This window comes from Nipponia nippon, unplaced genomic scaffold, assembly GCF_047370975.1.
Source record: "Nipponia nippon isolate SJK-2023a ecotype South Korea unplaced genomic scaffold, ASM4737097v1 scaffold_10, whole genome shotgun sequence".
NCBI classification, from domain to species: Eukaryota; Metazoa; Chordata; class Aves; order Pelecaniformes; family Threskiornithidae; genus Nipponia; species Nipponia nippon.
Window position 1 is genome coordinate 33,165,259 of NW_028262291.1, and position 13,717 is coordinate 33,178,975.

The 13,717-nt window shown below is 43.9% G+C and overlaps 1 protein-coding gene across 3 annotated transcripts in view; it reads right to left on the reverse strand.

The window, feature by feature from the left end:
- SUSD6 (sushi domain containing 6) overlaps nucleotides 1–13,717 on the reverse strand; it is a 91,347-nt gene that overhangs the window by 35,660 nt on the left and 41,970 nt on the right. For 2 of the 3 annotated variants that reach the window (XM_087746465.1, XM_087746466.1), the window contains exon 4: nucleotides 11,117–11,146. The exons of the other annotated variant lie outside the window; for it this stretch is intronic. In XM_087746465.1, the coding sequence (XP_087602591.1) occupies nucleotides 11,117–11,146 (30 nt within the window). The remainder of the gene's footprint in view (nucleotides 1–11,116; nucleotides 11,147–13,717) is intronic. 3 annotated transcript variants of the gene reach the window in all.

Consider the following 13,717-nt stretch of genomic DNA (forward strand, 5'->3'; position numbering starts at 1 on the left):
CTCCTCTTGATGACTTGACAAAAAGGGTCACTAAGAAAACCACAAGAAACTGCCTCACTATTGCTGCATAAAACTGCTTTATTCAGCATACTATTTTCTAATGAATCATGCCCTGGGGAGCCCTCACACTGGGGCTCATGCTAATAGAAAAGCCTGTTGCTACTGGGCAAACTGGGAACACAGAAGCATCCTTCCAAGTAGAATTGCAGCTAGAGAATTAAGCTTCCCTCCATCAGTATTCAGGGCTCAGCCAGCTCTGGCAACGTGTCTGTTCTCATCACAGAATTGGACAAGCTGGAAATACGAAGCTCTCTTGTACTGCTGGTAGACTTTTAGTACAGATAATTAGTATTGTCTGGAGTACATACCCACCAAGAGGAAACGAAAAGGCATATGGCTCTACCCTGCCTTCCTGAAACAACTCAGAATGGGCTGCCGCCACTGCAAATTGTTTAAGGGAATGGATTCGTGCCTTCTTCCAAATGCTGCCTCAATCTGCTGACTAGTCAAGTAATCTTTGAAGAAAGCTAGCTGTAGTCTCCCTTCATGGATTTCTAGATGTTACTCTTACTCAGCGTAATCTCATGTTACTCAGTCGTCATGGGAACTTTGTGGCTCTCCTTCAGTACTATATTGCCTGCAAATTTAAGCAGCAGGATACTAAATCCCTCTTTCAGATTGTTAAACACACTGGGCAAAATTTTCAGCAGTGCTTGCATGACTTGAGACATCCTCTCCCAACTGATTACCAATGGGACACAAGCACTTTAGAAAATTTCATTTGATGGTAAATGTATCTGACATCAGAGCCATCCCACCAGATATCTTCCCTAATTTAAAGAAGATGCAATGCTATTTTTCTTTGCTATTTACTTGCTTAGCTGCCATATCTAAAGACCAGTTTAAGCTGACAAAAGAGCAAACAATTTAGTGGAAACTAAACTGTACCATGAAGAACGGAGGAGTTTCTGACACAAGCTTTATTACACAAAGATCCTCTTCTGGCTTTCTGCCCCATCTCCTTTCTCCCACCTCATGCACTCTTGCTGCTTGTTACACAGACTCCCATTACTCTGTTCAGCCATTTCCTTTCCAGATTTGTCTCTATTTTATGCTGACAGGAACAAAAGAAAGAACAACTTTATTATAAGGATCCATTTGAAAGTCGGTACCTCGCTTGCTTCCCTGCATTTAGAATTGCATCTTCTTGCCTTGGTTTCTCCCCTCCCAGTACATCAGAGGCATATTAATTCAGTTCTAACATCTATGGACACAAAGCGCTTGCAACAGGGGATATAGCAGTTAAGTTCTTACTCACGTCTTCAATTATTTTTACTGAATTGCCTCTTCTTCTTTTAAAATTTGCAGTCTTGTTAAAAGTACATTTGAAAAAACCCACAAGTTTGCTACTAGCTATTTCCAAGTAATTAAATTCATTAATCCAAACAGGGAGCAAGGGAAATAAAACTACTTTCTCCTTCATGCTTTTTTCCCCTCCTCTTACTCCATAATAATTATAAATGCTCTTATCCCACTAAATGTTATGACCAGCACTTATTCATTCTATTTTTTGCTGCCCTTATCTTTCTCTTGCAAGCCTTAAAACAGTAATTGCCCTGAAACTGGAAAGAATGACAGAGGGTGCCCCCCACAGTAAACCTAAAATTTGATCAGCCCCTCAGAAACCAGGCTGTTTGTTATTTCCTGCATTCTTTAATTCCTAGGTTTTTAGTTCACAGCATTCAGATTTACAGTTTTACTTTTTCTCCAGCCTGCTTCTACCATAATACTGAATATTTCATTTCTGTCATCACTACCAGAAAAGGTGTTTCAAAGAGAGCATGCAGAAACTCACACATCCCCAAACCACCACACAAAGATGCACAGTAGCTAAGTTTAACTGCAAATTCAAAAGCCTGTGCAATTAGAGCTGCTTGCACAGTGACTAACTTCCCAAGTAGACAGCTGGCAGATTTGCATAGCTGTGTCTGCTGGCGCATTTGCAGAAACAGAAAAAAGGAGAGGACAAGACAAAGTGACCACAGCAACTTGTGGCTCTGCCACGCTGTGCTTTCTGTCCAGCTCACCTGAGGCACAGGGCACCCAAAAGCCCCACCTTCGCTCAGTGCAGGTTCAGTTGAGCATCTAATGTTTAAGACACTCCATCCTTGCTGAAGTTTATAGACAGATGTGTAATCTACAGAAATAAGCAGATTAGAACAGGTCTGGAGACTGGTAGAGTTAGAAATACACTGAACAAGCACACGCACCTTGTCATCAGCCACCACACTCCTGGAAGGCCTTCCACAGTTCTGTTCTCACACCGAAAAGGCAAATGTCTCCCTCCCTCAGCACACCAAGTACCCTGCGCCGTGTTTACAGAAGAAACTGTACTTCTGCTCCTCCCTGATGCCCTGAGGGACAGCTTATGTATGGCCCAGACCTGCCATCTCTCTCAGGAAGAGCTACGCAGTTCTTCCAGCCGGTCTCCGGCTGTTTGTCCCCGTGCAGGAGCCGTGACTGACGGCAAGAGGCCCAGCTCGTGGCTGCTCCCAGCAGAGCCCAGAGCAAGGGGCGGCCATGACTCAAGCCAGCACTGCTTTGCAAAACCACTTGGTGAGCTATGCCCTGCATGAACACGCAAGAGAAGGCCTTATGGGCACAGGCAGAGATTAAAGCCTGTGAACACTTCAACCTACACATATAATAACGTCTCTTCAAAACACACCTCTCCCTTATTCAACAGTTCAATACACACAGCGCTAGCAATACTGCTCAGGACAAGGCTCCAGGCAGCCACCAGCATTTTCTGCTACATGCCCTCCAAACATGCTCACGCAGACAAGCCAAGGGGCTCCTGTTTTGGACGCTGTGGACCAGCTACTAATTTTAGGGCCCATTCATGGTTGAAGAGGTTGCACAAAGTACTCTTGCCTCTCTCTGGTAGGTAAACAGACAATTCCCTTTGCTCTCCTGCCCCAGGGATGAGATGACCAACCTGCCTGGCCGGACCTGTTATTTCTACAACTAATGGAACTGGAGAGGAGATAGCAACAGCGGGGATTTTCCACTAAACCCCAGCATACATAGGGCCTTAACACAAGTTTCCAGCAAAAACAACATTGGAAAGGGAAAGTGAACTTAGTGAAAAACAAAGATCAACTGAATATTGAGGTAAGCATAATGCAACAGAGTTGCAAGAGTCACGAGAGGAATTTTTGTTTTTAAACAAGACCTTATAAAAATACAATCATTTTCCCAAGGAACCTCCCTGAAATCCTGTGCCTGGGCACAGAAAGTGTTTTTTGGTACCACAAGAGGTGTGGAAGGCAGACAATGAATAGGATGCATGTGCTGCCCATTTCCTTTGGTTGAAATACACGAGACAAAACTAGTATAATTACCTTAACTTCTTCCTGTAAGCATGACTTCAGGATACTTCTCTAGCATACAGTTGCAATCCCAATGCAGACCCTTTAATTTAGCTTTTCCATTAGGAAATTCTCAGACAGTCACTCCAAATCAGCAAGAAAGAAAGAATGTGACAACTTCGCATCTACCGGCCCACATTTAAGCCAATAAACAACCAGCTTCCTCGCAACAGCAACAACCCACTCTTAACATGGTGTGGCTACCTTCACCAACCCTTCAGGATCCAAGGGGGGGGGGGAAGGCAGAGATAGTCAGAAAGCAGCTTTTCAAGTAACAGCCAAAATATCCTCCCCTCAGAACCTGGGGGCTGTGGTAATCCCCTTTTTGAAATGCTAATGTCATTACAACCATAGCACCAGAAGAGAAGCCGTGGGGCCTGGGTGACAGAGCCTCTGCTGTGCCCTTACACAGATGATTTAAGCTGGGCCTTTTGTAACTCTCCTCCCCAAAGCTCCCTGCCCGGCACCGTGCTTGACAGGAGCTGCAGCTGCCGTCCCACCCCCCCGAGGAGCAGGGGTGGAAAGATCAAGCTGATGAATTCATGCATGTGGGGCCGGGGCCCGGCAGCCGTACGCCACGGCCTTGTGTTCTCCAAACGCGCACGCCAGGATAAAGATGGGCTCAGGGAAGACTTGAAAAAAGGCAAAGCAAAAGGTCCCCAACCACTCTCTTGCTACTGCTGAACAATTGCACAACAGTAAAAATCGTTACAGCTGGTCATTAGACTCAGCACAACAGATATTGGTATAGGAGAGTACGGCCCAAAGGAACTAATCAACATAAATATATCTACCCTCACAATCCCTGGAACCAGCTCAGCCTCAGGGAGGAATCCCTCCCATGGAAAAAGCTACTCCAAAGGGATGGAGAGCAGTCAACTTCCCTGCAAAAGCAAATGGAACTAGTTGGTGTGGGGAGACTGGAGACCAGACCGGGCACCACACATTTCATCCTTCCACTGTGTGATATCTAACAACTGACAGATGGTTACCAGAGGGCTTTCTAGTCTTGTCTTCAATTTAGTGTTCAGTTTTCATTGCCTCCAATACCAGTCAGGGAATCACCAGAGTAAACCAACTTCAAGTAATGATTCTGTTTTAAATACTACAGGATTTGCTGGGGGGGGGGGGGGGGGGGGGGGGGGTGTTTCCTTCAACTTATCATTTCCTACCATCTCCCAGAGAGCCTCCCACTACAGGAGAAAAGGGAGACCATTACCACAATGGCTGAGAAGTAAATCAAGCTAAGTTTTACACCAGGCAAAATACAGGTTAACTGAAAAAGCAAGCTACAGACTGAAACAACATTTGCCATTCACAAACACTGCTACATCTACAGAGATTCCCACTTCACTATGAGATTGGGCGAAGCTACTCTAACACCACAGAAATAATATATAAGAGCCCCAAATCCCTCTGCTGGAAAAGAAACAGGAATTAATTCACTTTGAAAGTTCAGTCATCCCACTGCTGCTTAGGTGTTTGAACTCCTACCTGTAGAGAAGTATCTGCATTTAGTGAGGCCAGCCTCTATTGCCACAGAAAGAAGGAAGGTGACAGACCACTCTGGAAAGGGAGATGTGTTTGGTTTCATTTGTGCAGGGTGCACACTGGCAAGCAGCTTTGAAATGCTGCCACCAAATCCAAATAATTTTTAAACAAAACCCACAAAAGCTTCAGTTCTGCAGGCACCCTCCCTTGTTGCTACTAACCAATGTCAGGAGAAAAATTTCCTCCATTTAAAGCAACTAATTAAGTTAAGAGTTCAGCAGATGGAAACAGACTTAGTGATAGATGCTTCCCTGCTGTCAGAGGATTCAGAACAGACATTCATTTTCATCCTCTCAAATCGCTCCATGGCACCCGACGCGGCCAAGCGTGAAATACTCTTGACCTGCCTCAGACAAGTGTCAGGCAGCCAGAGGTATGCGGTAAAATAGTTAAGTCTTTGCTCACCCTGACAGTAGTCAGAGAATGAATCTCCTCACAACATCCCTAATTAGCAGCTTCCACCAGTCTCTCTTGGTTTTACTGACAGCAAGAATCAAGGATGCTAAAAGCAGCCCTACCTGTGTACCAGATGATAGGCTGCAACATCCCCTTTCCCCCATGCAGTCATACCACTGCCCATCCAAGGGCTCAACTCTTACATAGGATCAGCTTGTGACTGGAAAGCGCTGGTTAAAGTGGGACCAAACATAACCAAGACAACACTGGCAGGAGAGAGGGGGGAGAAAAAAAAAAAAAAAACAACAAACCAAAAAACAGTGCTCTGAAAAGGTGCTCCAGCCCTGAGGAGTGTCCGCAGCTGGAGGCACGTGCCAAGAGGCAGGCAGTTCCCCATGGTGCTAAGAGGAGGCAGACCTTCTCACAGGGGCTAACCTCTTCCAGCACAGCACCCACACTGCACTTCAAGTGTGTTTGCCCACCAGAGGCATTGCCTTACACCAGCAGACAGTGAGCTGGCCACCACTGCGTGCACCTCCTCTCCCACACCGCAGAAGTGCGCTAACAGTGCCCGACTGCCAGTCTTGTGACCTGCCTCAGATCAAACCTGCCAACTAGTTGTTTCTCTGCCACTCCAGTGACACTAAATTGAACAAGGAACCCATTCCAATAGAGAGCTCAGCTCTCCCAGCACTGTGCATCTTCCCCAACTATTCTAAAAGTGGAGTCTAGCTCACTAAATGCCATGGAGGAAACACCCATCATCAAAGCACAAACTGTCAACTTAAAGACAACATTTAAGTATTTGAGAAGTAAATGCAAGTAAAGAGATTCGAAGTGGGAAGGCCCTAAGGTTAAAATTATGCTAGCTCAAGGACATCACATTTCTACATCACAGCAAGACTCACTTCTGCTTTGGGCTACTAGCAATAAAACATTTGCAACAAGACTAGCTTGTTGGGAAAGACGAAGAAGCAGAGGACTAAAAGAATACAATTGGAAAAACAAACTTGCTGTCTTCATGGATTTCACTAAGACTTGAGCTCAAAGGCAAACTCATCACCGCTTGTGACTACGTTCAGATTTTTCAGCTTACATATTAAAAATGAATAAATTTCCTCAGTTGAGAGAAAAGTGACAGTTGAACCTAAACACTCAAATGATAAAGCCTTTATATTTTCTTAGTATCGTATAACCTAGGCCAATTACCCCCAAGAAAGTGTTTACAATGAAACTTGAAGGTTGTTCTCCAAGAGCATTCAAAGGTTACTTTTCCTAGGGAAAGCAAAACCAGTGACAGAATGGAAGAAGTACTAGCTTTAGGATAATACAGAGCATTAGTTATGATCCTTTGCCTGTGCTAAAGAGATGTAAAGATGTGCTGCAGCATAACACGTGGCTCAGCACAACTCTGAAGGTACTGGTCCTTTTCAAGAAGCACATCAGTGGGCCTAAAACGTGAACTACTGGAGACGGGTTACGCAGCAGGTGCATCGCCAGGACTCTTGAGTTTCAAAGTTAGCTGCTCTGAAGGTAGGGGTGGAATGGGCCAGAGGAAACAACATTAAAAACCTACGCTTCTCCCCTCCCAGCCAAGGATAAATCAACAACTGTGTTTTTTGTATAAGAAACCAGAAGCACATTCCTAAAGGCCTCTGCAGCATCCAGGCAAGTCTCCTGGAGACAAATCTCCAGGATGCTGGTGCTCCAGAATAGAGAGGCAGCACCAGAAGTCCCTAACCCACTCTGATATAACTTCATTCCACACATACAGCAACACACAGACCCCACCTGGAAAGCATCACTATCAGGAGGGAGTGATACCTTGGTGTTGACAAGGATCCAGGGTCTAGCAGCTTTAATAGGTTTATCTTGTTTACAGGAATGGTTCCTCTACAGCAGGTGTAGCAGCCAAACAAACACAGGATGGGGGAGGAGAGCAAAGCAGTTTTTAACTATAAAACTGAACACAAACTAAGAAAAGCATAACTTTCTGAGAAAGTCACAGCTATTTCTCTAAACATGGCAGCAACTTCCACTTTACATTCCTCCCTACGTCTTGTCTCACACACAGCTGCTATATGGTCTTTTGCAGTTTCTCTCCCCTCCAGATCCCCAGCCACGATGTTAGAGCACTTGTAGGCAGACACAGCCAGTGCTCCCTAACTGGCACCTTCACCTGCTCTGCTCCTGCCTTGAGGAGATTCCTGCCTTGAAGCTTCAGACCCTGGAGGGCACACACACTTTGTAACCCTCATGTTCTTAAACTCTGTCAGTGTCTCATTAGTCAGTCCTGTTGCATATAGAAAAGCCTCAAAAGACTGATGTTGTAAAGGCATATCCTACATCCTCCTGCATTAAGACCTAATCTTACCTAACCATTAAAAAAATAAACACACACACATATATTTTTCTACTAGAGTCTTCCCTCCCAAGGCCATACTATTCTCAACCATTCTAATCTGCTTGCATAACTAAAACACTACCTTCTTTCAGGACTTACACTACTTAACCACCAAGCCACTAATTGGCTTTTTAAACCAACAAAATTTTTTTCACAACCTGTGGAAACCTTCACCTTCCCGTTTTCCTGCACTCTTCTGTCCTCTTCCTCTCCTTCCTAGAATCTTATTCTCCCCTGATCCTCACCTTCAAGCTATTCTACCACCTTCCCACAAATCTCCATTTGCTTCTAGTCCTTATCTATGCCTGAAGAGTCTCCAGATAGCTCCATCTCCTTCAAAATATTCTAGTTCTACCTAAGCAGAAGAAAATGCAAAGTTGCCTAAACAACAAAATTGGTAAGATCACAAAACAGTTTTATTCTTTCTGGTGCATAGTTTTATGGGTGCCTAAGGGTACATCTGACACAAAACTCGTTATATGCCATGTTGGTCTTTTTCTCAGGACATCATAAATCTTCCTTCAAGCCGAAAAAGCAGCAGCAGCCTCTGGTTTTCTAGTTATGACTCTGCATGTGTCAGACCTACCATGTTTCATCCCTCTCTGTGGGTTGAAAATGCAAGACAACATCTCACTCTACAACAAGGCAACATTTTTTCAAATCAGACATACTTCTCCCTTTACTGACAAAGTAAAAGATACATCTCAAAAGCAGCAGCAATGTTCTTTCTGCTCTCAAACAAAAAAGATTTTCCACACTGAGTTAAGATGACTGGCTAGACCTAAAATGCTGAGCCTGCAGGATTTAAAGATGCTCTTTTGTTACCTCACTGTTCTTTGGCTTCTGCTTCCCCTGAAATGCTGCTTACCATGCCAAGCAGATAAATGCACTTACCCTTGCATTCATGTCATTGGCCCTACAGAGAAGGAACACAGGAGGCATCTCCATCCAGCACCAGCCAGGCCAAGGTACCCAAGCAGTGAGGGAACATCCCCACAAACTCTTGAGATTAGGCAGTATTCTCAGTACAGGCACTCCAAAAGTTCCCCTCCTCCTTCCATAATAAAAGGATCACTGTACTAGGCTGGGCCAAAAAGCTCATTTTATTCTTCAACAGTTTAGCAACAAGCCCCCTCTAGCCCAATCCACCTAGCACATCCTATAAGTCATTAAAGCAGCCCCATACACCTAAGGGGTTGCTTCAAATCCCTTTAATGACATCTGGAAGCAAGCAATTCGAAATGCTTCAGTCCTTCAACTCCAATACAACACTTCGCAGAAGCAGAGCCTCAGAGGAATTCCTGCTTGCAGAGGAAGATGAACACTCCTCAGAGGTTTCCTTCATTAAAAGGAAAATGTTTTTTTTCGATGCAGATCAGTGCACACAGATAAGCAAGTACAACCTCTTGAGACAATGCCATAATCCCCTCACTGGGTTCCAGTTACTTTCACTAAGATACGAGCATTTTTGAGCTTGCTGTTCAAGTGCCTTCAGCACTGTACCTTCACTCTTGACTATCAGCAGCTTGTTATCAGCAGTGTTTTAGCAATCCTCATCTAGAGACAGATTGCTGGGTTTAACACAAGGCCTTGACAGATTCAGCTACAAAAGCTGAAGACTCAACAGTCTACAGCTACCCACCTTGCCCTACCACTTGTTTCCCCCTTATCACCCACATAAGCATGCTGAGGACATATCTACTCCACAGCTTTACATACCACACACCAGCTACTCCAGCAGTATTTACAGGAACAGCCCAGACTGAAGTTTGCCACAGTTCCAGAGCAAATTTACTTCTTGTTCTGCCATCCCCGCTGCAGTCAGTAATAGCTGGCAGCATAAACAGGAGGTGGTAACAGCTTGTGCTGCTACAGTTAAACATAGGGCTGGGGAAGCAATGGCAGACATGGGTTGCACAGATGAAAAACATTCAACATGTCCTAAACACATAATGCCTCAGCTGCAATGGTAACCAATTTAGGACTCAAAAGGGACAGAATCGGCAAAGGAATTGTCAAATGGCACAAGGTGATAGCAAGCAAACTTTCTTCTGTCCTGCTGTCAGGACTTTTCCCATGAGACTAGGAACAAACCCAAACTCTTCCCAAATGATTGGCTCAAATAGATAAAGAGGAAGGACTCAGTGATAGAAGGAAGCTGCATAAGAAGATAGACAAGTCTCTATCTTCAACCTAGTGGGCAGCAGTCATCAAGGGACACCAGGATGGTGATGTGTCAGAACCTGGACTGAAGTTCACAAATACCTTCTCTTGAAGAACAAACCATGCCATTTCAGTGCCCCTCCTGCTTCCTTCTACAATGAAGCTCCTACCAGTTTCCATCTTCCTCATTCTAGCCCAAGAAGCTAAGGTGAGTTGGACCAGACAACTCTTGAGTTATTTCCTAAAGCAGCTTATTTTCCTGCAAGAAACCATGGCCAAGAACTGAAGGCCCCTTAATACTAGGTGCCTGTGATACCAGTCTTGCCAGGAGTAAAATTCAGGCATTGGATAAAAATCCAGGATCCAGAGGATTCCATCAGCTCTTCTCCCATCTCCCACTCTCTGAAGACCAAAATTTGGTAGGTGGTAAAATTCCCCTTCCACACCTTTAAATACTTCATTATGAGTCCATTCCCCTCAGACTCTGTTCCTGTATTCCTTTTTTTTTTTTTTGGAGGAGAGGGGAAAGTTGAGACTAAGCAGATCAAATTTCAGAGTTCAACAAAGATTTATACAAAATTGCATACATTTAGAACAGATACAGAAGCCAAATATGCTTCCTGATTCCTCCCAAAGTTACATACATCCATAACATGGACACGGGAAAGATTATAGACTTTTTCCGAGCACAGGAAATGAAAACTAGGAGTATCCCGTGGAATATAGCCAGAGACATGCTCTGTGCCGAGATGTTCACCTTTCTTGATTAAGGGAAACAAAAGGGGTTTTGCCTCAGCTTGCCCTCCCTGTCCTCTCAGTCCTCTCTGGCAGCCTCTCAAAACTCTCACAAGCAGCATCTCTCTCTGCATTTTAATGAAATATTTATTCTATTTGTTTTTTCTTGAGTCATTTGAAGTTAAATGCTACAGAAGGCACAGGAATTCCTTCAAGCACAGTGAAACATAAGAAGCTGATCTCCCTCTCTCAAACTGAGGGCAGTCATCTTTCCCAAATACAAGGGACAAAAATGGAAATGCGGCACAGAGATAGATCTCAGCCTATCCAACACAACAGAAGTATAATGGGAATCCTAGCTCATAGCCCCTTATATTAACCAGTAAAACATCACACTCATTTCTCATAGTACAGCAGTGAATATAACTCTACTCACATGCAGGTCCTTTGGATTTGCTGAGCCATCCTAGGACAGACAAAAGGAAAATTCAGGATTACTGTTATGTTTGCTTTAATTCATCCTTCAACCATTAGAACTGGTTAAACTTAAACAAGTTGTGTGGCTTCTTGAGATCCCTATTACTCCCTTCAAGCCAGTTGCTTAAATAGCACTGACTGGATCAGCATAGTAACAGTGTGAATATTATTTGAATAGTCTAATTCTGGGCCCATCTGCATCTGCTTCCCAGCCACCTTTGTGGCCGGGCCATTATTCTGCAGCTCCTCACCATGCTCTTCCATACCACTCTGCTCTTACTAAGCTCTCCAAAGGAACTGGAAAGAGGAATTGCAGCCTGAAACTGCTCCCCCTTCTCTCCGTGGAGAGCTACAGACTTCTTTGGGCTGACCCTGTAATTTCTCCAAACCCACACTTACATGAAGCATGCAGGTTAGAATCAAGATCCTCTGTTCATGCACAACACTTCCCCACATTTCTGTCTGGCCATCCGATGTTATAGTGTCCTTGTTTTCATGACCACTGAATTCATCCCTAGCTGTATAAATGCCTTCCTTTCAGCTGCATAATTAGAGACAAAGGAAACCTCTGCTTTGCACAGATTCCCAAAGAACAGGAACAAGTCTGAATCTGCTCAATGACTGGAGTGCGCTCTAACAAGCTGTTCTATGCAATGCAAACAAATACCAGCGGTATCCAAGAGCTTCTGTGCAGAATAACCTTGGCACTGAAAAGACCTTAGAACAGCAAGCAGCAGATTGGCTGCATTTGCATCAGAGACAACACACAGGAATGAAGTCGTTTCAGTTTATTCAAGCTCAGTTTATCACTTTAATGGCAAGCCTAAAAATTAAAGAGCTAGCGTTATAGCATTTCACACGTGACCAGTCAACAAAAATCAGGCTGTGCCTAAATCTAAATGGACTTAGATTCACTGAGCCTGCATTATTATTAATTTTTAAAGGTTAATATTTAAACTCTCTCCTTTATGGGTATTGATGTTTGCTTAATTCAGGATGTTTAATACTTTTACCAACACCTTTACTTGCAATTCCCAGGACCAGGTGATGCCATTATCAATAATGAAAGGCCCAACCTATGTTTTGATAGGTTTCTGACAGAGCTGGTTATGAATCCAAGAGAGATTACACCATTTGGAACACAAATGATAGGAAGCTTTCAGAGTATTTTAGAGACTATGTGTTAAAATTTAATGAACAACTTATTCTGATCCACTGTCATCCTTCCAAAAATAGCCTGGCCAGACAGGAGGACCACTGTGAACGAGATATAAAAACAAGGCCTTTGAGAGCTTGGGAATAACCTTAAGGGCCAGAGATGGGAGGGAGGGGAAAAAAGAAAAAAAAAAAGTCACAGCAACAAAGAATGGAGAAGCATTATCTGTAGAAAAGCAGACAAAATGGTTGGTTTTGCTCCTCTCCAACACTTCGAAAATTCCCCATCTCTATCTACTAAGGACCCTGGCTCTTAGCTACAGTCCAGATGAACCCTCAAAGAAAACAGAAGAAAAAACCCGAAGAACTAAGCCTCAGCATTTCAGGTCCTTGCTTTCCAAGTCTCCTCGTCTGCTCATTCCTTCATTATTTCCCCCAACTAATCTTGGACAACTTGTCAGATGGGGAAAAAAGGCACAACAGTGATAAAGCTCAAAAAATATTTCTGAACAGCATTGAAGTTTCCATAAATCCTCCTCTTCTGACATAGCTTCGTTGCTTGCCTATCACCAAATGCTGCATTTGTTTTGTGTTAATGGTTATTTTTATATTCATAGATATCTTCCTGTGAAAAGGGAGCAGTTTCCCCAAATTCTGCAGTGTGCTTCGTGACTAAGCAACTTACCACACTCATCTCATGGCACTCCAGGATATTTGGATAGATTGCTTGAGACAAAGTGCTGAAGCTTTTTCTTAAAAATCCATGCATGAATAAAATAAATTTATTACCAGAGGACAGACCAGATGCTTGCTGACTGGAAATGAGTCTGCCCTCTGCATTAACCACGTGGCAAAGAGAACACATTCCTGCCCAGAACATGAATATCTCTCTAAGCCTCCTGGAACTCAAGCAATAGAATTTCTAAACAGCAAAATGATTGCAATACAATATACATCATATGGTTTTAAACATATGAATCACAAGCTCTGCTTTCTCACTCCAAGCTGAGCCAGCCATTGTCTCCACGCTTGTCTGTCTTTTTATGAGAACATTCTTCAGTTTATGTAGCAATTGTGAGCATGTCACGTTGGCCCCGCATTCAAGATAAGCATTGCCACCAAGAGATTTAATACAATCTCTTGCTTCATGTTAACATCGCTGCTCTGAATGATTTTGCTATGTAAAGTAATAAAGTGAGGATGGCGGGGTGGTTGGGGGACAAAGATGAGGGAAAGACGATTTTCCAAGTGCCTCGCCAGTAGTCTTTGTTTCTCCATCTGGCTCTCCGCTCCTCAGCTGACTTGCTCATTGATGTTACTCGTGGCTGGCGTGCTGCTGCAGGTGCAGCTCTCCGGGACCATGACGCATCGCTGAGCACCCCCATCCCTCCCAGCAATTGGCGGT